At 43.0% G+C, this 24,798-nt stretch overlaps 1 protein-coding gene across 1 annotated transcript in view; it reads left to right on the top strand.

The window, feature by feature from the left end:
- The window catches only part of PHLPP2 (PH domain and leucine rich repeat protein phosphatase 2), a 717,402-nt gene that overhangs the window by 3,964 nt on the left and 688,640 nt on the right, over positions 1–24,798 (top strand). The window contains exon 2 of the mRNA XM_085638614.1: positions 15,788–16,035. Within this exon, the coding sequence (XP_085494740.1) occupies positions 15,788–16,035 (248 nt within the window). The remainder of the gene's footprint in view (positions 1–15,787; positions 16,036–24,798) is intronic.

The following is a 24,798-nucleotide window of genomic DNA, read 5'->3' as shown; positions in this document are numbered from 1 at the left end:
TTGATTCTGTAGATCGTAGTCTACTGTGGAGTATGCTGGCAAAGCTTGGAATCATCAAAACAGTACTTTCACTAATTCAGGAAATGCATTCAAGGAATTGGGCCAGGGTAATCTTGGATACCCTTGGAACTTTATCTAAGAAAATTCAGATAATGAATGGATTGTGGCAGGGCTGTGTTCTGGCCCCATTGTTATTCTCCCTGTTCTTATCCGACTTTCCAAATATACTGAGTAAGGCTTGTGGATTAAGCCCGTAGATGAGGGGGACCCATATATCATGTCTGCTATACGCTGATGATTTAGTGGGAACAGACATGACCGAGTTGGGCCTGCAAAAACACTGGACACTTTTTATGACTATTGTCTAAAAAAACACCTCACGGTTAATCTAGAAAAGCCCAAAATAATGGCGCTGGGTAAAAGAACGAGCTCTTTTTACTGGAAACTGGGAGAGGTCAGAGTTGAAGAAGTGGATAGATATAAATATTTGGGTATGTGGTTCGACAAGAAGCTAAACTGGAGGGACCACATACAGTCATTAAAATCAAAGGCTCTCTCCTCAGTATGGGGTCTTAAACAATTTAAGCAGAAGTATGGAGGTCCCTCTGCGGCCAATTCTATCAGCTTTTAATACAATGGTCTGCCCACAATTCCAGTATGGTGCAGAGGTTTTATTCTTGGGGGGCAAATCGGATTGGAACTTAGAGGAAGGTAAGTGCGTGAAACTGCTCCTTGCACTCCCTCCATCAACTATGATACAGGCTGTGAGAGTGGAATGTCATCTTACAGCCTGGAACTTTCGGGGAATGCAAGCCTCACTGAGCTTCTGGCAGAGAATGTATGGAGAAGGGTCCCCCAAAATAGCAAACCTTTGTAAAAAAAGAATTAGAGGTCATGAACTTAATTGGGCGTCCCAAGCTAGAAATAAGTTAGACAAGTTATGCATTAAACTTTCCTTAGAACCAGACCAATGGAAATCAGGACAGCAGCTTCCCAAGTAGGTGCTACGTGCTATAATTAACACCAAGGCCCGAGAAGAAGATTTATGTTACTTGGGGAGCAAATGTTCCTCCTGGTTCTTCATAAACGGGTGGATTAACGATCATATATTCCCCTATATAGAGGCCATGCCTAACCCAAAGCTTAGAAAAATAATACTTAAATTTAGAGTTGGCTTGAATCCATGCACTATTGATTGGAAGGTAAAATCTGCAATGATGAATAAACAGGGTCTGTGGCACGCGTCCCTGACTGCGGCTATCAGAAAGCACTGGCGAAAGGGACTATTGGAGCCAGATACGTCTCTCGCTTGTCAATATGTAGTGATGGCAGCGAGCACCTTTAAAGCGGTGACCTGCCTCTACCGCCGGATCACCCGGGATCTGCGGCAGCTCCTGACGGCGTTGCGACTCAAGTGGGAGGCGGATTTGGGGGAGCCCATTGCAGAAAAACCTTGGGAGTTGATTGTAGAGCGGCCGTGGGAATGTTCCCGGAATGCGCACTTCCAGCTCATTCAATTCTATGTTTTCCATAGAGCCTACCTCACGCCTCGTAAAATTACTGAATACTTTGGGGTGGCGGCCACTTATCCCCGTTGTGCCCAGGTTAGGGCGAGTTTTCTCCACATGTTCTGGGAATGTCCGCAGGTGGGAGACTTCTGGAGAGGGGTGGCGACTGCTCTGATGGCTGTGACAGAGAGGGAGATAGCCTTGACACCGGGGGTCTGTATGTTGCATTGGTTCCCCCACACTGCCAAGACTAAGATTACCAGCAAGTTCATTGACCAAGGGTTGGCCTTGGCTAAGGGAGAACTTACTTCCCACTGGAAACCGAGGCAGGGGCCTAGCCTAGTGCGCTGGAATTAAGGAGCTGGTGAAATGGGCAGAAAGTGAAGGGAACTATAGGTTATGTATGGCTCAGCATAATGGGAGTGAGAAGTCACTGGAAATGGCCCGGGCATGGTTGGCACTCCTGGAACTGGCCAAGCATCCGGCTATAGAAGATGAGGATACCCTTGATGAGAGGGATGTGGCACAGGCCCCTTGAGCGACCTTTCCCGCCTGTGGGAGGACAGTGTGAGCTGGGACCCCTGCGATCATGATACAAAGTTTCCCCCTGTGTCTCTGATCCCCTCACTACCTCAGCCTGAGAGATAGGGAGACTGATAGGTGATACGGGAGACTTGTTTGCCTTCCTGCATATCTAAGTAACTGGCGACATGCTTGGGGGGGGGGGGTGGTTGTGGTTGTGGTGGGGGGTTCCTGTTGGGGGTGTTTCGGACGTGGCAGGGGAGGGAGGGGGTCGGGGGTTCTATTTGTAGCTTCATATCATTGAACTGGATCAAGCATGCAGACGGACTGAGCTGTACCATGAGTGCCTTGTAGGGGGTTGGATGAGATTTTGTAGTCAGCTTGTCATGATATCTATTGCACTGCATGCTGACTTCCTCCCTTGAGCAGGCCAAGGACTTCAGGATTGAATGTATGTTTTCTGAAACTCAATAAAAATCTGTTAAAAAAAAAAATGAATGAACAGGGTCTGTGCACATGTGGACTACAAGTAAAAATGTAGTGGCCCACATATTTTGATGGATTGTTTGTGGTTCTTTGAGGAACGGAAATAATTTTTAAAACCCCTTTTTATTGCTTATAAAACTATTAGTAGGGATCAAGCACTTAGCTTTTTGATAAATATGAGATTTTTAAATGTGAAGGTGCAATAGGAAGATTTCTAATTGCAACACAGGAGGTGTTGAAGAAATTGATAATATAACTTGAAATGGGTGTGGGGTAGAAACAAGACTTTGCCCATGGCTTGGGAATATTTCTGATTCTTGGAAGCCCATATGGAGGTATAAATATATATTTAATGTCTAAGTGACCCTTTTCCTACTGTGGTGATGAATTAAGAGCTTTTTATAGTCTGGCAGAGTTCCCATTGTATATTTTACTAGGATTTTTATTTTGTTTATATAGTTTTTATGGTCATACTATTTGTATAATTTGCATTTTAATTGTATGTATACGGCATTTTTTATGGCTATATTTGCCAAATAAAAATATATATAACAACAACAACCATAGTAAGATCAGTGGGCGCTATTATAGTGGGCTGCCTTGGATGACTAACATGTAGCGGGTGTGATATCTGTGATGGTGGGTTTAGTGGGTGACTTTGTAGTGGAATGGTCAATGGGTAATAAGTGGTGAGATTGGCTACGAGACTTCCATAACCTGGTCAGTAAGGTCAATTTCTTGCTGGGCAACTGTTGTAGTGGTGTCAGTGGATGACTGGTGTATTCATGGGCAACTGTTGCAATGGGTCAGTGAGCAACTGTTGCTATGAGATTTCTGGGTATGTGTCGTGGTGTGGTTGCTAGATAACTTGCGTAGAAATATTGCATGTGGCTCGCTGGGAGTAATCAATGTACAACTGGCATGGAGGAATTTAATTGATTTTGGCATGGGGTGATCTGTGCAGTACTGACAAATAGCGATGAGTGGGCTCTTGTGTGAGAGTAATAAGCAGGTGGCTGCACTAAGGACTGCTAGGGTTTTATAAAATGGTGGCATTGGAATTTGACTCTGAATTATGGATACGTTTGTGACTGTCTTTGAGTGATTCATGCTGTAGTGTGTCATAGAGGGGTAAGTTGAGGACATTGTATGGCTGTGTTTACCTGTGACATGGTAGTGTTTATTTAGCAGGTACTTCATAGTTGCGGTCGATGTGACATTTACATGATGAGATCAAATGGTATCTTTGACATGTTGAAGCCAGCAGGGAAATAAGGATTGTGGAGGGTCAGTGATATACTTTGACAAAGGAATTAGTGTTTACTGTCATGGAAATATTGCTGGCTTGGTGTGCCAGGGAGATGTACATGGACAATTTATTGTTGATGCTGTCTGTCATGGTAGCCTTGGTGGGGTCCTGTGATATGCTGGAAGTCTAAAGAGGTGACTTTCTTGGAATGGTCTGTTGGTGACAGAATTCTGGTTAGAAGTATATGAACAGTAATGAAATCTGAAAATAAAACAAATGCTTGGAGTGATCATCGTGAACTCTGTATTACTTTAACTACGTCGATCTCATTTGGAAAAAATGGGTGTAACCTATCTGAACTTTGTTGTCATTCCAACAAATTGTATATATAGAATGAAATTAATTTTGAGGAAATTATATTATGGTACAGCATTCTATTCAGGATCCTGGTATTAATACTGATGTTTTAAAAAATTTGTAACCTAACTATTCACTAGGTAAAACTATCCTATCTCTCTTCTAGAATGGGAATGCAATTTAAAGTCGTGCAAGAAAAATACACATGCAGTAGAACAGAAACAATTTAAGGAAAATATGGTTGCTAAAAATAGTTTTTCATTGCACTCAGCTATAACCAGTGTTCATGTACTGAAATGTGGTTGGTAATTTCCAAAAGCCTTGAGAACTGGAGAATGATTGCCATGAAAAAGAATCTATACCAATGGATCAGGAGAAACGGCATATTTATTTTTCAGAGCTTTACCATGTGACACGAGTAACGCAACCTTATAATATTCCCATTGCTCTTCACAAAAAGCATGACCGTAATTTACCAAATAATTATCGCCCAATAGCCATTCTTGATGTAATGGAAAGATATTCTTCTGTTAAATCGTATAACAGCTTGGTCTAAAGTAAGTGAGCTTCTGCCCATTAAACAACCTGCTTTTAGAGAAGGTTGTGCCACTATTAATAACATCTTATGTTTAAGTGTGCTGAGAGTCAAATATACGAGTCAGTGTAAAAATCAAACGTCACTTGGCTTTTGCGAAGTGCATTTTACTAGATGGCTCGGGCCATTTTATGGCACAGATTGATTCAATTGGGCATTCTGTTTGACCTTTTATATCCACTGATGAATTTACGTTTGGATAATTGGATACAAGTTGTTTTGGTATCCCCAAATGGATAATCTTGTGAAAATAAAGGTTAATAATAGTTTGCAACAATACACATATTAGCCCCCATGTTATTTTCTCTATCTAATTTCCTACCCACTGCATATGGCTTACCACAATATTTTAGAGCTCAAGGCAAAAGAGATGTTCAATCACTGCTCAAAATCTATATTGCAGAAATCCCAGCAATAGTCTAATATGCAATTGAAGTTTGTTCTATGATCTCATTAGCTAAACTATCATGTCTGAATTTTCAATTTTGAAAACATTACTTAGGCCTTGGTAAATCAAGTGTCATTCAAATATTTTGTCTTGAATTGGGATTAATGAGCATAGCCTTTTGAGTTTATAGCCAGATAATGCATTACTTTTTTGTGTACCTGTTTTATAGTTCTGAATATGCAATAAAACGTTATATGGAGAGAACTTAAATATAATGTGAATAAGGTGTAATTGTATTCAAAAATATTGTCGATCTACATATATTTGTTAGGCACTCACTGCGAAGAGGTCTTATCTTAAAATAAAAAAATGGTTAGTCTATGAGGTCACAATTAAAGAAAATAATTAAACTAAAAAGACTTTGTGTGGAATATGAGCATCTTTTAAGCATAAAAAATCTACAGCTCAATTGTAATGTTTTAAAAGTTGAAGAAACATAATTTTTATGTAAGCTAACAATTGTCCTATAGTTAGAAGACTTTTCATGAAGTTTACATTTGGACAGTTGTCAATCGGTGAAAACGTTCAACTTAAAGCAAATGGATTTAGCATTCATTCTAGTTGTCTGTTTTTTAGTGCTGATGTACAAGATTTGAATTATGGACTGTTCTTTTGCCCTGTACTATTGAACTACCAGGCAAAATTTATCAGACCTATGTTTTTAAGGTATCCAGTACAAACCTACGAGGAAGCACTTTGATTTTTGCTAAATCCACCTATAGTGAATATTTGTTACTGGTTGTTTCATTTTCTTAGCTCTCTTCCTAAATTATAATTTCTTTTTATAAAATCTCAAATGAATTGTCATTTTAAATAGCAAATTGTGTATTTTTATTTTAATCTATGAAATAAAATGCTGTTTCTTTTAGATAATGTTTATGTGGAAACATTGATAAATAAATAAGATAGGCACATGAATAGTTTTGGAGTATGAAAGGATAGAGAGGTCTGGGGCATGCAGATGTAGGAAACTTTTCATGGAGCAGACAATTGTTTGGTGTAACACACTTGGAAACAGTAAACGTAAAACTGTGCATGAGAGATGCTGAAGGGAAAAGGACTTGCAAGCATTGAGCAGAACACAAAACATAATCAATTTAATCACGAGATTTCAAATAAAACACTGCTAGTTTTAGGAGTATTTGTTTTCTTAGTTTGCATGATATGTACAATATGCTATCCTCATTCTCTTAAAGTGGGCACCTTAGACCATTGACTTGTTTTCCAACCACATTCATAATTTATTTATTTTATTTATTTAAAAAGTTTTATATAGTGCTGGCTAGACCCGAAGGTATCAGAGCACTTTACATAAGGTCGACAATGTTACAACACAGAAAAACAATTGCAAGATACAGCAAATATATGTGAAACCTTAAAGGGAGAGAAGGAGAGACAAGGGGGGGGAGGAGGTAAGGGGGAGTGAAAGGGGACAAGACCGGGGGAAGAAAGAATGAGAGACTGGGGGAAGACAGCCCAGAAACCGAGTGGGTAAGCGACGGCACGAGGAGGTAATCGACTGCCAGTCTCCCCTAAGGCTCACCAAGTAGCTCCAACGGTCATCGGGCAGAGGGATAGACATAGAGGATATAAGGGAAATTTCAGAAAAACAAAGTGGAAGGAGGTAGTGTGGGAAAGGGCGACGGAGAGAAACTGTGCCCAAGGTCCGGCTGGGTAGGTGACGGTCAGGGGGTGAACCAAGGCCAATCTCCTCTATAGCTGAGCAGAGCAGCTTCACCGGGCATCGGACATGGTGCTCTAACTCCGCAGTCGAGAAAGAGCTGAAGAGCACTCAGGGATTCAGAGGTAGTCAGCTTAGTGCGTTGGGAGGGGGATGGGAAGGAGAGCCACGGTCCCAGTGAGTTACAGGCGTCGTCTTGAGGTCAGGCGTAGTCCTGGTAGGGGTAATGTCTGGGAGAAGATCAGGAGTGGGAAAACAGAGTCACCATTGGTGGCCATGTTAGGGTCAGGCATCCTGGGACCCTTTTCAAAACATGCGCGGCAGAGCTTTGCTGGGGGTGGTGGGGGATGCCTGTTTCTCATAAGGTCTTGAAAAAGATACCAGACATTCCCAGGCGCTCGAGAGTAGCATCGTCACTGTAAGCACATTGGGACGCCTCTCCAAGATGGTAGGAAGCGCGGTAGGAGCCGTCTTCTGGCTTTGCGTTGGGAAACGGGCGGGAGGGGGGGACCGCTCACCTTCAACCTGGGCAAGAAGAGTCTCAACGGTCCAGGGAAATGCTCCGGCATGTCCACTGCGGCCGCCGGGTGCCTTCTGCACTCGGCTATCGAGCCACACAAGCGGAGGGAGGCTCACAGCATGCTAGGTACGAACTGGGTGCAGGTCTGATGAACGGGACTGCGTCTCCGGTGAAGCCGAAAAACTTCCGTTGCGGGCGCCCATCAGGGAAGCGGGAAGGCAGGCTCCCGGGGCTCAGCTCTCAATGTCGCAGCCCCAGCTCGGAAAACATCCCAGGCGCCATCTTGAGGCGAGATCACACGGCAGTACATTCGGCGATAAACCTGGCGATGCAGGGTCTAGATGTCACGACGGCCACCTCGATAGACGCTCCCCAACTTCCAATGACCGGGGATGTCTCCATCAGCTGTATTGGTGTAGTGTAAGCACCGCGCTAGGTTGTAGAGCACGGGTCTTCTACGGAGCAAAAGCTCAGAGCAGCCATGTTGGATTTGATAATAATAATAATAATGTCTTAACATCTATCAAGGAATAAAAGGTCTAATCTGTTGCATTTCAGTACTATTTCCTTTATAGACAGGCCTTGAAAAATCTACTCGCCCACTTGCTGTGGCGAGTCAGATTTTATGAGGTCAAGCTATTTATAGGACCTACTCCTCCGTTCTGGCCAGTGATCTTAAACTGGAAAGGAATTGGTGTTCTGTTTGTTTAGAAAATGATTGGGCAATAAAGACTTTTTTTTAAATCCTGTTTTTTATTTTGACACGTTTGCTGTCTGTTCAAGGACAGAGGTCAAATGCCAGTTTATCTTTTCACTAATTGATGCTTATCTTATCCTGGAAAATGGTGTTTACATTTCTTTCTCTTATTACAGTTGCAGGTTTGTGTCAAGTGATCTGTCTGACGGTCATGGTGAAACAAAAGGCTGTAGGATGTCAGTTTTTTAACACACAACATTTAAATAATATTTCAAAATGTATCAGAATTACAAAAGCACATTCTTTTGTAATTCAGAAGTGGGATTCTGTCAAAGATTCAAATAGGAGCAAAACAAATCAGAACACTTTACTTGGTGATGTTCAAATGACAGATATTTGCAAACTCGATTTCTAAACATGGTTTGTACACTATACAGTTTTATCAGTAGGTAGCATGTAAGTGGGCAATGTTTTGGCACTTTCAATGGAAAATCTGCTAATTACAAATGAGTGTGGTACCACTTCATGCTTTAGATATGTATTTATTAAAAGTGATCATTTTTTTTTACAACAAACTTTATTGGCATTTTTAGGACACCGGGGAACTCGTCCCCATACATGGTACCAATATGGATAGAAGAACAATGAGAATTGGCGTCCCTGTTCAACCCCCCCCCTGGTCTGCAGAACATCAGACCCCCAAACCCTCCCCCCCTCCCGCACAGCACACCAACCCACAGTCCAACATAGATATGCAACATTTCCTATCAGCGTTGGCTCCATACTCAGATTACTCTCCCTCAGTTCATAGGGCCTGGGGCCTCGGAGGGGGAAGCCACCGGGGCTCTGATTAGCCTCTCTATTGGGTCCAACGTCACTGCATCCTCCCGTACAGACAATACAATGCCCCGATATCGCGCCCATCTCTTCCAGACTTTACCATGCTTGTTCGGACAACCCCTTGCCAAGAATACCGCCTCTTCCGCGGACATGCAACGGTCCAACGCCTTCTTCCAGGCCTGAACCGGGGGCGGGGCAGAGGACTTCCAATGCTGGGCAATATCTCGTTTGGCCAGCGTCAAACCCAGAAACAGGAGGTGTCGCTTATAGATATTGCCCCCTATCTCCTCGGTACAGTGCAATAGTGTTAAGCGAGGATCGGGGGGAAGCTCTCAACCCAGCACCCCCCCCAAGCAGGACAGAACCGCCTCCCAGAACGGGCGCAGCCGCCCACAATCCCACACCGTGTGTAGGAATGTGCCGTCTCCGTCGCCGGAGACACGCGGGGGACTCAATTAAGTGCATGCGCCAAAGGCGGTGCTGAGTGTAATACGCCCTATGCAAGTATTTGAATTGTATAAATCGGTATTTGGTGGCCACCGCCGCATATCGCGGACCCGCGATAGCTTCCGCCCAGTCATCCTCCGTGAGTGTGGGGATATCTCGCTGCCACGAAAAGTGATCATTTTTAAACATGATTTGTGAAACATTCTTGCCCGCTCTGATTACAATGCTGTTAATGAACTAAGAGACAAGTCTGCAGTCATGTGTATCCTATGCGTGGCTAGATTTACATAATATATGGAGTAAAAGTTTAGTCTATTAAATCAAACAAAAGTGTTTTGTGTACAGCAAACATGCTGATCTTGCATATTTGAAGGTGCTCTCATATGTGATACAGAAGAAAATGGCAGCTCAGTGAATTTAAATATTTATCCAGGATCACATAATTTGAAACCAGTTTATGGGTCAAGAGCGTTATAATTAGGTTGAGTAGATTATTTAAGTCACTAGCACTGCAGGTCCAGTAACATTTTTATGTAGTTTCGGGGCCCGATAGATATTTCACATCCTTTACTGTCTTTCACACCTGTCTCAGATGTTGTTTTGTTTAATCATCCAGTCATTATTGTCTTTAGTATTGCTTTCTATCTTTGTTTTCCAGTTCACTTTATTAATACTCACTTTATTTACCTTCCCTTATTTTCTTTCACATTTCTTTTGTTCCTTCTTTAAGTAGCTTTGCTTTTCCACCCATTTTTCCTTTTTCTTCACCATTCTTGCAATTGTGTTCTTCCATTCTTTGTCCTAGTTTTTCTTTTTTTTCCCCCTTTTCTTAATTGATTTGCTCTTTCTTATATGCTTCACCTTTCTTCTGATAATAATTTACCCACTGGGTCTGCTTCTGAGTTCCCATTTTTTTTTTCCTGTTGTGACATCTCTTGCATTTTTTGCTCCCTTCGTCTTTCCTTTCTCATCCATTTCCTCCACCTCTGAATCGTTCCCATTTTCCTTTTCCTGATCTTTTCGCTTTATCACTGTCTTACATCAATGATGTTACATTGTTGTCTTATGAGACGGAGTCCATTTAAATTGTTGGCTGCACAAGGGAATTCTATCTTTATGCGTAACTTCTCAAGAGAATTTCTGTTTGCATGGGGGACTTCTCAAGAGAAGTAAATGCTTTCTGGCAATGCAAGGGTCCTTCCCAATTGCTTTAATAATGACCTCCTATCAAGCTAGGAGAGCCTTAATTCAACTCTTATGGTTTTCCTAAAGCAATAGGTAAAGTTAGACCCAACAAAAATCTATAAGGTTATCTATATATAATATATTGAGTTCAAGGTTATTTTTCATCATATGGTTACTATTTCAAAATCATTTTATTGGGCGTACAGAAGTAGTTTCAATTATCATGTAATAGTGTATTATAGTATTGTGTTGCAAAAAAGTAGTTTGTAGCTTTGTGCAGTGGTGTATTATAGCATTGTATTCCATTGTTGTTGTTTGTATCTGCTAATTTTACAGTGATGTTACGCCCATACTGAATTGGTCCACACTATGAAAAACCACAAAACTATATATGATATGAAGGCACAGACCATTTGTACGGCTTGGTACTCAAGGAAAGGACTGTTTTTATTGCCATATGCTAATTGTATGGTTGGTTACCGAAATAAAATCCATTGGTGTGGCTGACTCCTTAAAGGAAAATCATATGCATGGCTGCCTACATCCGTGAAATTCCATTGCGTGATTGACTCCACAAAGTACAGAACAACATGAGGGGGTGAGAGAATTTTAGAGTGCCTAACTCAGTGCCACCTTCCTTTCCAATTACAGTATTCTGTGTACGAAAAGATTGATCGGCTCTAAACCAAGGAGTATTGACTAGTATTCCTGGTGTCTCAGTATATGTGTTAATTATTATTCCAGATAACGATACATTGGTCAATGATCCCTCATATTGTTCATAGGATGTTGCCAAGAGCAAATAATCTACTCAAAAAATGATAAGACCCCTTCCCATGAGGTGACATACTTCATCATCGGATCTGCTCCTTCCCCAGCACCATCATTGTGCTAGGCAAGCGCCTCTCAAAGCTCTTGGAGTCTTTTTAGTGTCTTAATTTGGTAAGAGTAAGGTGGATCAAATGGAGGGCCCTTAATAAAACTGTTTAAAACTGCACTGAAAAAGGTTAAATCAGAATCAGTGCTATTAATGAATATTACAAATTCGTAACACATGCTGGGTCAAATTCCAAAGGATTGGGAGAAAATTGGTACTTATAATAACGCCTCACAGTTGTACTAAGGTCGACATGTTTCAGCCCTATAATGTTGATTCAAGTATCAAAGAGCGGGGGTTATATTTTTGTTGTTGTTGTTGTAATGTCTCCTCTATTGTTGGCATCCTACGAATGCCATTACCCAGAATCATAATTAACACATAAACTGAGACACCAGGAGCACCAATCAACAATTCGGTCTTTGTTTAGTGCCTACAAGTATTGCTGTAGGTATAACATTCTAGAAAGTGCAGGCGAAATGCTACATACAGAACTGATTAAGTGACTAAGTAGCAATATTGTAGCATTGAAAGTGATTGGGTGTTAGCTACCCAAGGGAACGTTCACTTGCTCCCTAAAGAAACGCAAAGGTGCATTGTTGCCTTCCATTGAAGTGTCCCAACGTTTTTTTTAATCGCAGAAGTCATTTGTGTCTGCCCGTCACAATACTAGTTTGTGAAATTTGAGGATTGCCCACCCACTGTTGCACTCTGGCACCTGAATATAAAAACCACTAAAATTAGACATGGTGGTCCAGTCTTTTTCCAACTTGAAGTGTAGCAATATAGCAGGGGGAGGGCTGAAGGAAACGTTTGGCGTCCATTGTGTCTTCTTTACGCGTTGATAGCGTGGTAAGTGTTGTTAATAGTTAGTGCTTACTTATGAGGGTGCCGAAGACATGAAAGTTACGGCCATGGATGCTGAGAGTTGTGCTGATGCAGCATGTCGGACTTTCGCAACCTTTGTGGACTTTTATCCACTCCCTGAAAAAACAGGTGAGCACAGATCCTGTCAGGGGAGGAGTCTCTAGTTTGTCTGCTTTCTACATTTGAGCTTCCACGGTCCCCATTTATCTAGTAGTAGCTGTGGTTGGAGTCTGGGCAAACCAGCTGCATCTGTTTGTAAAAAGTGGCTTTAGCTGTAACTCCAGCTTGGTGGTTGAAAAAAGTGAATACTGTTATGGATGATGTTATATCTGTTTGAGCACTTGCGTCTGGTTATGAGGAATGCTGTAAATGTTCAGATTGTCTCACGGTCCATAATCGGGTGCCTGTTCTGCAACGTTTAATATTTCACTTATACGTTACCCCTTTGGTAATTCTAGTAGCTTTCAGTATTCCTCTTACCCTCTGTCCCCTCTCTTCGAGCACATTACCTGACATGACTCATCCAGAAGACCGCAGGCAGCCCTTTGCTTCGGTTTGAGAGTCGTGACGTCAGTTCTCTCCTTTGGAGGTAACACAGCTCCTAGGGTGCGTGGTGCCCATATGTGTGTGGAATGACCCTGAACCTAATTAATATAAACACACTTAAACCTCAACACATTTGTGTACTTTTAGTGGTCCTGTGAGACCTTCTTAATGGCAGACTGTGGTTCAAGACCTGGAATAGTTGTGGGTGCTTTGTTAGTTTTAAATGCACGTTTGCCTACTCTTTTCAAGTTTACAGTTTCAACAGATCTCTTTTCCGCAGGCTATAATTAAAAAGAAATAACATTTAATGTTGCTGAGCAATCATTAAATGGTAAAACCTGAAAATAATGAGTTAAAACGCAGAGAGATACAATCGCGGTTCAGAAACATGTTTGTAGGGACTGCGTTGACTAAACATCACAATTGTCCTATTGGCATTGAAGCTGGTAATATCTCAGTCAAGGCCTGAAGACTGAAATTGTGTGAGATCTGGATTTTCCACAATGTCCAAGGCAGGTGGTGAAGCCGCTGCCAGGTACTTGTACTGGGGATGGACACCTAGTACTTGAAGGGTAGGTTCATTACTTACCCTGTACTCCTTTCATACGGAAATTAATGTGGACGAACGCCTGCACAGGTAAAGGTGGACATGTGTAAAAAATAAATTCCACCAAAATATTAAAATAAACATTTTGAGATAACCACACTGCGACCCTTGGTTGATTCTTTCAGTACTTTCGGTATTTTCTACAATAAAAAGTCAAAAGTGTTGACAATATTGTCAGTGTTCACACCTCTATTTTTTTACTCTGTATTTCCATGTGATATCGCCCAGACTAATAGCCAGATATTTTGTCCTTTTATTGGACAGAATGTCTGTGATAAAAGTCCTTGACTTACTGTCCACGCACCCAATGTGAGCGTTCTGGCTCATTCACTTGCAGTCTGTGTCAGGCCACTTTTGCTGGAGTGTGGATTGTGATATCACCATGATACTATAACTATATGATCGCATCTTTTTTGAGTTTGTGGTACCCACTGTGCAAGTCCATCCGTCTTTGAAATATTGCTGATTTAATTTGATCAAGAGTTTTATAGTATGTGGCCCTAGACTAACATGTACCTACCACCAATAATGACAATGACAGCTAGTGACACATTCCTGTTTCTCAGAATCTAGAGTTATATGTAGCAGTTAGTGAAGATTTTTATTTTGCTTTGCAGTGTTGCGTGAATATCACTTGCTTTCCTTTCAGTTCATCTTGTTACTTGAATTTTACCGAACTTAAAACTTCTACCACCAAGTACGTACGCCTGCCACCCTTTCCAAACCATAGATCATCGTTCATTCTCATTTCCACATTTCCGAAGTGTGCACATTTTGTTGGTAAATGCTAAGAACCCTGCTTCTAGAAGCTTTGGTCATGCAAAGTTTTGAGTTCTAACCACGATTTTGAGATTTCTCCATAGCTTGGCCGCAGTATATGACATGCCTAAAGACTGGGCGTCGTCTTTTATTGGAGACAGTACAGCCACATTAGTTTGGGCAAATGCTGAGGCATACAGTGAACATGACCGGAAACTCACATTTGTAGTGTCATTAAAACCACAGACCACCATTCTAGTTTTGGAGACGATGAACCATACTTTCTTTGACTACAGCCTTGTTTGTACTCTTTTCTCCTGAGTTGCTCAGAATCTGGAAACCACCTTGCCATCCTCGAAGTACTGGACGAGGAATAAACAATCACGTTTCTAAAACAATGCCCAGGGTTACAGCTGCACAAACGCATGGCATTAACCCATGTGTGCAAAATTGTGAACAAAACAACTGTTGAAAACCAAGAGATCACTGCAATATGATCTGCAAAACTGAAAGTTGGTAAATGAGATTTGTATGAGCAAAAAACCTGCAGTCTTCTGTAGGCTCTATCTTCCTTAGATGCGTGGTTGGTGGCACTCTGAGATTCATACGAGCAAAAAATCTGTAGTCTTCTGTAGGCTGTATCTTCCTTAGATGCGTGGTTGGTGGCACTCTGAGATTCATACGAGCAAAAAATCTGTAGTCTTCTGTAGGCTGTATCTTCCTTAGATGCGTGGTTGGTGGCACTCTGAGATTCATACGAGCAAAAAATCTGTAGTCTTCTGTAGGCTGTATCTTCCTTAGATGCGTGGTTGGTGGCACTCTGAGATTCATACGAGGAAAATATCTGCAGTCTTCCGTAGGCTCTATCTTCCTTAGATGCCAGGTTGGTGGTACTCTGGCGGTGTTTACTGTAGGCACTGCTGTTTGTGCACAGCGCTGGGCCCAAGAGTGGGCACTGACACAAAAGCCTCGTCTGGTGGCTTAGTGGACTAATGCGTCTACTGTAGGGGCCTGTGTTTGACCTCATGGTCAGAGGTTCAAATCCCGGCGGGTCCACTCAGCCTTTCATTCTTCTGAGGTTGACAAAATGAGTACCATTGAGTTGGGTAGTGATAAACATCTGTTATTCAGCGTCAAGATACCCTTCTGGGTGAATGTGCGCTTTACAAATACATGTTAGGTGTTATGTTGAGTGGTGACCATTGCTATATATGTGGTGTGGGAAGCATGCCTTCCTTACGTGAGGTGGCTGGAACTTTGAGTCTCTTTGCTTCGGTTTGGCAGGAATGTCAGTCCTGTCCTTTGTAGGTAAGATAGCTCCTGGGGTGCGTGGTCCCTATATGTGCGTGGAATGACCTTGAAACTAATAAAAATAACTAACTTCTACGTAAACCAGAAATGTGTTACTTGAATGCACTCTAATGGTCCTAAATTCTTCTGAATGGCAGTCTGTAGCACTGTATGCCTTCACTGTACAAGTCACCCGCGCTCTCTTCATATGTGACAGACGTGCGTGCATTTAATGTCTCTGTTTGAGTCTGGGCAGTAACAGTGGCTGTTGCAATGCCTCACAGTGCTTTTTTGTTTATTTTTCAGAGGAACATGAAGCGTGCTGGCAGCAGGACCTGTCTGAACAGAAGAACTTGCTTTGGTTCCCGCGAGAGAGACTGGCTGCGGGAGGACGTCAGGAGAGGTTGTGTGTACATTTATGGTGTGGATCCGGTGCCGTCAACCTCCTCGGACTTGCGTCTGGTTCTATGCACTGTGGATACCTCTGCATCGGAGATCTGTGCGGGTGAGGGCAAGGAAAGCATCTACATGCAGCAACATGGAGGCCTGGTCAGGTAAGCCCTCGGTCACTCTTTGGAGCAGTGCTTTAGGTTACATGCAAAAGGCTAGTTTGGAGGAAAGGGGGGGAGGGGCTTGGCCAAAGAAGCAGAACTAGGAATCCTATCCAAGAGGTGTGGCCTATGTAATTAAGGACGGCTTAAAACATGCAAAGTAATATTCTAGGTCTCACACATCATGTGAACTGACCTGACCAGTATTTAGGTACCTCTGTAGTTTTCTGTTGTTCCTTCAAGACATATAACACAATAATAGGAGTCTGCCTAAAGCCAGATCTATATGCTTTGACAATGCTTGTTAGCGGTACCAAATAAATGAATAATTAGAACTGCAAATGTTTCAGTTCTGAAAATATGAGACTGTGAATTAGACATTATGAAGGTCTGAGGAAGCGGTAGTGGCCTTTGGAGTGTCTCAAACATGCCTGTTCTCCCCCTCAAACCACTTTACTGTGCAGTCTCTCACTCTGGTAAATATTGAACCCTTTTCCTCAGGGCTGGACTGGGAACCAAAACCGGCCCTGGCAAAGTGCTCGGCCGGTTCCCGTACCTCCCCCCCCCCCCCCCTCCCCCCAGCTTGGGGGTGCCGCCGAGCTCTTTGTCAGGGCCGGATTTTGTCCCACGGCCCTGTAATAAAAACGCAGCCCAAGGGCCCGAAACCGGCCCCCACCCGTGCGGCGCACCGTGGTGGTGCCCGGTACGGCCAGTCTGGCCCTGCTTTTCCTTCCCACATCTTCCTGAATATCCTTTATCTGCAGGCGTTGACAAATCTACTTGCCCACTCCCTGAGTCGGATTTTATCAGGGCGAGTAAAATTTAGGGCCTACTTGCCTCTTCTGGTGAGCTGACAAACAACAGGTGTTCTGTTCTCTACAAAGTGAAGAAACATTAAAGATGCCCTTAAATCTTCTTTTTATCTTGTCACATTTATTCTGTGTTCAGAGACATAGGTCAAAAGTGGTTTATATCTACAATTACTTTTCTTTCTCTGGCTGCAAAGTTTGAGGATTTTGTGAAGTGAATTGTCTGACAAAAGTGCTGTGCAAAAAGTGTGAAATTAAAGGCTGTAGGATGTCATGTTTTATTCTAACACAGCTAGAAAGTGAGCTGTACAAACATTTCAAATACAGTTCAGTAGTTATAGAAGCCCTTGTTTTGAAATTCTGTGACAATTGTTTTTAATAGGATGAAAACAAATCAGAACACTTTACTTGGTGTTGTGCAACTGATAAATATGTTTGCTGAAACCCAATTCCCACAGAATGTTTATACACTATATTGTTTTGTAAGTAAAACTGCATGTTAGTAAGAATTGTTTAGGCCATTTCAATGGAAATGTGCTGTCTGTAAATGACAGTGGACTACCACCTCATGGTTAGGTATTATATTTAATAAAAGTACGTTTTTAAAGATTAACTGAGAAACATTCCTGCTCATGCCCATGATGTCAATGCTATTAGTGAACTAAGAGGCAAGTCGGAGGTCATGTGTACCCTACATGATAGGCTAGATTCTTATTATGCATGGAGCAAACATTTAGTCTTTTAAATCAAACCAAATTGCTTTTTTTGTACAGCAGGAATGCTGAACTCACATATTGGAAGGTGCTCTCGTGTGTGATAATGAAGAAAAAGGTGGCTTTGCAACAAAAAATATAAATTATTTGTGGGTCAAGTACATTACAGTAAGATCAAGTAGATTATTTAATTTATTAGACCTGCAGGTCTAGTAATATTGTTATGATTTTGCGAGGCCTGATCTGCATCTTTCCCTTGCCATCTCTTGGCTCTTCAGCAGTACCTTTTCACTCTCCTTCTGCACATACTCCCGTTTATCTCCTCCACTTCAGCACACCTAGCACACACAACCCACCTGCTCACTTATAAGCACTGCATTTTCTTACCTTTGGCGCTGTCAATATTTGGACAGCTGTGTACCTCCTTCACACACTTTCCCATAAACGTGGAAACACCATTACAAATGGCATATATCTGACAACCGCTCTGTGTGCCCTGCAGAGAGGCCAAGGACTGGATGTGCACGTCATATGATCCAATGAAAGGCACTGTGGGAAACTTATGCTGCCTTTACCCACAGCTCCCGAGTTCTCAATCATGCCTCGTCACAATCTCCCACCCACAACCTGAGGTCACCCAGATACCTATAGGCATCTTGGTTTCAATATACAAGAGGCACGTTGCATGAAAAAAATAAATAGAAAAATCATCTGAAAAAAGCAAATACTCTTAGGGCATTCAGATGAAGTACGACGTGAAATATAAACAGACTGCATCGCTGACATGGATGCCCTTTTTGTACAGTCATTGTTGTGAAATCCGTTATAAGTTTAGCTGTTAATGTTAAAGACGTGGATATAGGACTCGAGAGACCCGAATCAAAGTTATTTTTTAAGGCAGCGTTTCTTACTCTACTGCAGACTCTCTTAGGTCACAACTGGAAACCAGGGACCCGCCCCACTTAAAGCCCTTCTAGGCAGTGCTGAAGTGACTGGCGGGGATAACAATGGGGGGGCAGCCTCGTGCCACGCACCCTACCAAGATTAGCCTCTGTATCTGCGACTGGTCTCAATCTTGAAGACGTTTGAGCATGAGTAGTTCCCTCCCTATGTGGTTTCTTTCCAGAGCTCACGTGTCCTAGTTCTCTTTGCGTTGCTCCTTTGGGGGAGAGAAGCTGGTGTTCAGGGGAGATCTACCCTGAGACCTGACCTCAGTGGAAGTAAGCATTACAAGCTAGAATTGTGTTAGAACTCGTGTCTCGTGTCTCCTGTCTGCTGCAGTGCGTAATCGGCTCTGCTCTCTTAACTCCCCTCTCAGCCATTGGCATACGAAGTCATTTCCATTTCCCGGCGTTGCAATCAATAACCAAGGGTGCGTTCATCCCTTTCGATGTTTTAGTTCCGCCCGGCTGAGGCCACCGAGCGCGGTCCATGATGACAGCGAGCGGGGGCTCCACGGCGAGGGTCTCCCAGGTTAAACGTCACAGCCCCACACTATACATTTTACTGGTGCTCGATCATTCAGTCACATAGGGTGGATAGTGTGAGTTGTCCCAAGCTAGGTTTGAACGATGGTTTATTCTCACAGAGGCCAGCTGACTCGCTGGGCTAATATGTAGGCTGACTTTACCTCCCTCTCTCTCTCGTTACCAATATTATCAATATTATTAACCCCTGTGTTCATTCCCGCGTTTTGGGGACTGGGGAGCTTCTCCATGTAATCTTTTATTGGCGTTTATCAAAATGGATGTTTTAATCTTGTTTGGAGATGCCGCTTATTCTGTAGAGTCAGGGCTTTAAGTGGGCCGGGTCTCCCCGGTGCTGAGCACCGCCACTATTTTAAAGGGGGCCTCGAAACTGGTCTCTACTGGGCTCTGTTTTGTGCCCCGGCAAAGGCGGTCCGTGTTTTTTCCGGACGGCAGTGAGTGCATGCACATGGATGTCCGCATGCTCACACTACTCACTTCTCACCAGTGGAGAAGTTACGGCTAGTCCTCGCCAGGTGAGCGTTGTAGAGGAAGGGAAATCCTGTAAAGAGAGACCTTTTCTCTCTGGATTTCCCTTCTCTTTTTGAAACTCAGGAGCAGCAACGTTGTCAATTGGAAGCTTTTTCAATATTACGTACAAGCCATAGTTGCTGCTTATTTATCTTATGCAACTAACAACCTTTGACAAAGACAATAGTCCTGGTTTGTTGTAGGTATGATATTACTTGCCGTATCATATATCTGGGTGCAATGACAGATGCAGCAAAATAAATCGGGCGGCACACTATGCTAAATACAGATTTTTAGCTTCAGTGTTTTAAGCCACGCCCTTAATTACATTATCCACGCCCCTTTGAGAGACCCCCCAGTTTTTTCATCCCACTTAAAGCCCTGTGTAGAAACACTGTCTTCAAGGCTCTTGCTTAAAAACAGAAGGTATTTTTAGGTCTCGCTGAGACAGCGCTTTAGCGCTGCTCTGGCGAGACTTATAGTAAGCGAGTTTTGGAAGTGCAAACAGTGGCTTTTCAGGCCTCCAAATACAGTGCATGTGCGTCGGCCGGGCACGCGCACCATTTGGAGGCCTGAAAGCACTCGTTTGCTTTCACTTTCGCGGGCCGCACGGCCGCTTTGATGTGATCGCGATCGCGATTACCGGGGCAGCTTGCCCCTCATTGCTGTCGCGCTTTTCTTTTCCAACGCTGTTTATTTTATTTTTTTCTCAAAATGCTGGACGATGCCCCGGTAATTCTGTGGGTATAAACAGACTGTTGTTTTTTTAAAGTGCCGAGGACATCTTTGTTAGGAAGGAGAGGTAGATCGGTTTGTGTGATTTAAGAAAAATACATGTTGGTGCTTTCAGGAGGCCAGTGGGGTCCCACTAAGATAAACCTCCGCCAATTATCGCTTTTTGGCATGACGGCCCTACCATTGAATGGCCCCGGACAACTAATACCGAGCCTTTGTTTCTACTGTGGAAAAGGATTTTTTTCTTCTTCGAGAAAGGAAAGAACATAATTCTTTTCTCTTTCACTGGCTATAGTCACGTGACTTCCTTTTTAGTGACTCACAGATAGGGTTGAAGGTGAATCATAGGGTGATTCAGACTCAAAAAACGTAAATTTTCACTGGTGGCAATCCATGTTACAGTGATCCGTGTGAGTATCCGTAGCACAGGATCTGTGCTAATAAAAGAGGCTGTTTCTGTTTTAGTCGAGCACCCAGTTTAAAATCTGCCCGCTTTATAGTAATGAGCTCGATGAGTAATTCAGGATGTGACTAAAACAAAGTCTTCCCAATCCTCCTCTTCTATCAGCCCTACCACTGCTCCCTCAAACGTGCTTTTTTTCTTGCTACGTTTTGATGTTGCCGAACATCGCCATATTTTCCTAAGAACTCACATGGCAACTAAAGAGGGGGAGTGGACCCACCCACCATGCCTGGCGGTGGGGGTTGGGGTATTGCTCTTCAGACTGATGATAAACACACTCCCAATTGAAACAAAAAAAATGTCCCCGCTCACCCACTGCCCTGTTATAAAATCTAAATTGTGTGGCTGTTTATTCACCGAATAAAAACCCGTGTGCCGTCTCTTGTGCCCATAATAAACAAGCGCATTTCCCCGTCGCAGCAAAAAGGGGTCGATTGCACTGAGGGATACACTGCTAATTTTAGGCTTGCACACCGATTGTGTTCCATATTTCTCTCATAGATATGATCACAATGAGGCGTCTCAACATTTTCTTTCTGTATTTTGGGGATATAAGGTTTTGCCTTTCTGTCCGTCCTAAAACATGCAAAAAAGGACGTTACTCAAAGCTTCATCTTAAGGCTTGTTACGTCAGCCATTTCCTTAAAAAAAATACTCGTGGCTATCAGCTATTTTTAGGTCTCGCCTGAGACAGCGCTTTAGCGCTGCTCTCGCGAGAGCTTTTGTAAAAGGGGGATCTGGAAGTGCAAATAGTGCTTTTCAGGCCTCCAAATACAGTGCATGTGCGCTGGGCGCGCGCACCATTTGGCAGCCTGAAAAGCACTGACTGATCACTTCGCAGCCCCTTTGATGTCCTCAGTGAGCCGTGCGGCCACTGAGGACATCAAAGTGCTCACCATATGCTCTGGGGAAGTGCATCTGTTAACAATAACCTCAATCATCCCGACATCTGAGGAACTACAGTGTGACTTTTACATTTATTACTTCTCTTCCCTTTGCCGTGTTTGGGATTTTTTTTGTGTGTACATTTCTCCCGTCGGTGTTTACTGTATATTTACGGTTCTTTCCTATACACTTACTGTCGCAGAACACCAAGCACATTTAACATTATTACTGTGACATACGCACTAACTGCAGTTGGTTTTTACTCTGTATTTATGCGTGTTCACTCTGTAAATTGTTTCTGCAATTACGTGTTAGCCACCCACAAAATGTTACATTTTTAAGGTGTTGCGTAATCTTCGGCACAAACATGCTGTGTTTCTGATGCCAAACACATTTTGCAACCACAAATGCGGTTTCCTTCTGTTTGGCAGCATATCACTTTAGTGCCTAATAAAGATATTCTCTTTCATCTATATTCCGCATCATAAGTTAAAGCACATCACATAAAGAAAACAGGATTAGTGCTTTAAGTGGGCCGGGTCTGGACCGGGGCTTCGCACCAGCAGTCCTTAAAAGCAGGTCCCGAGGCATGTCCCTTTTGCGCTCTCCATTTTGAGCCTCAAGGTGACAAATAATATATAAAACTTAACTCTGCAACACTGTTTTTGATCCAAGTTAAAAAAAGAATCATTATTCTCTTTTGCTATAGTCCAAACTTGAAGCGTTTTAGTGCAAACTTGAAGCGCTTGATTACATTACACAATAACATGATGTTGAGCCCAAATCAGGCGCGAACCTACTTTCTCTGCGCCAAAGGCGGCAGCTTTAGCCTTACGCCACACCCTAACGCGTAACAACACAAGTATTTTCCATATTATACACAATGAATTCGTAGTTGTTGCTTATGTTATCTTATGCAATTTACAACTATTTACAAAGCCACTAGTGCTGGTACAGTGGTGCGCAGTTTATAAAGCACTAGTCTCATAAATTTAAACGGAAAACCAGGGTGGGGTGACGTTTATCATTGCTGTGACATAGGCACTAACTGCAGTTGGTTCTTACTCTGTATTTATGCTTGTTCCCTCGGTTAAATTGTTTTTGCAGTCATGTATTTGCCACACACAAAATGCTAAATTGCTGTAATACTAAGTGTGCTCTGAAATTCAGTACGATATTAACGAAAAAACATACCAGTGCTAATATAGAAACGTTCTGAACAGTTACAGTTAGTTATCTTGAGGCTGTTTATGTAATGCTCGTAGGGGATTCTGTTTCATTTACACCGTTTTAATAATTATAACATCAAACTGTAGCAAAGACCGGCCTATTGTCGTCTGAAGTAGTGCGCTGTCGCACACTGGACATTTAAAGTACCTATAAAGTGGTTATTTTTAAGTGCCAACAAAAGTAAATATTTACACTAAACACTGATTTGCTGTCTTTGCAGCTACAGTAATACATCTATTTGAAACGTGCTCGCTGCCCGTGCTTTTGTATGCTGCTGCTATCAATAAGCAAATTAGCGGAGTCAATCTTCTACATTTACACAGAAGAACAGGGTGGCGTTACTTTCATTGTTGAGGAGACATACGCTCTGCCGGCATAGTTTACTGTATATTTAAGCTTCCTTCGTATACACTTACTGTCGCAGAACACGTTGCACATTTTAATGCATAACTTCCCTAACTCATGGCATTTTAGCCTCCGCTGTAAAGAAAGTCTTTTTAGCAGGAGCAGTTTGTATTACATTTTTTTCAACATGGTTTTTAATAAAATAGAACCTCTGGGCATTATTTATTTCAACGTTCACGTACTATAGGCTTTCTTTCTAATAAGTATTCGGCAGTGCGGCAATTGGAGAGTTCTTACTATTTTTAGGAAAGAAACAAAAGCATGGTTTTTAGGTTTCGCCTTGCTATCGCGTAAGCGATCGCAAAGCGAGACTATTGTGGGGTTTGAAAAGTGCTCCCAAAAAGCGGATTGCATGGCGGCACGATGCGCGTGATTGTGCGCGTGCTAGCCATGCAATCCTTTTGGGAGCACTTCAAAGGGTCCGCTCCCCCGCCAAGCGCGCGCGCCAAGCTCCGCTGGGCTTGTTAATCCCAGCAACCAAATGTGAGCGCCACTCTTTCAACCACCCCAGCCCCCACTAACAACAACAAGTTCCGCTCCCCCGCCAAGCATCCTACAAAACTGTCCCAGCCCTCGAGCTGTTGCTGCCTTCTGTCTGCCTCATTCATTGCTTCCTACACATCAGCTTTACTTGCGTTTTCCCTGTCCCCACAACCCCTCACCTCAAGCTCCCTGTCGCCCACTACCCCCCGTCCGCTTCCAGTTGCTGTACTCTACAAAATAATTATATATTTTCAACAATAAATGTCATTTATTCTATTTTTCTGTAGCACATACTTGGTCCAATAAGACGTCAGCACACTTTACATGCTATGGGGGACTGACATCATTGTATAAATGTAAATAGTTACTTATGGTATTATAGTAAATTACCGCTTGCCTCTTCAGAAAGGCAGAAAGCGATATAGACAATAGATTCAATACTACAGGAGGGATTATAGTCTCGGAAGGGGCGCTGTTATTACTAACCATCTTTTAGTGGCAAGGATGCTGTAATTAACGGCACAGGAGCATTGCTGGCATTGTTCACATGCCAAAACCAAAGGAAATGATGGACGGAGTGTTGAACATTGCAAGCACTCACCCCCAGTCAACTGATCTGGGTTTAATCCATCACCGTTCTTTAGCCCACTCTGCCACCCCAGTTCAGACATGGCCATATGCAAATCAGTCTGACCCTGTGCCTCATGGGAACAGTCCAGCCCGAACTGCCAAGCCATGTCTTCCCTGGACCGGAAACAAGCTTCCTAGGACCGGTTTCTGGCATTTCAGCCGTCTTCAGCCAGGCTTGCTTGAATCCAGTGGCAAAGTGAGCAAGGGACTCACGTCTGAGCATACCCTGCCAACTTATGGCGAACAAAGCAAAAACCAAAGGAAATGATGGACGGAGTGTTGAACATTGCAAGCACTCACCCCCAGTCAACTGATCTGGGTTTAATCCATCACCGTTCTTTAGCCCACTCTGCCACCCCAGTTCAGACATGGCCATATGCAAATCAGTCTGACCCTGTGCCTCATGGGAACAGTCC

This window comes from Triturus cristatus, chromosome 12 (assembly GCF_964204655.1).
Source record: "Triturus cristatus chromosome 12, aTriCri1.1, whole genome shotgun sequence".
NCBI classification, from domain to species: Eukaryota; Metazoa; Chordata; class Amphibia; order Caudata; family Salamandridae; genus Triturus; species Triturus cristatus.
Note: the sequence above shows the minus strand (reverse complement) of the source record. Positions and strands in the feature narration are given on the sequence as shown.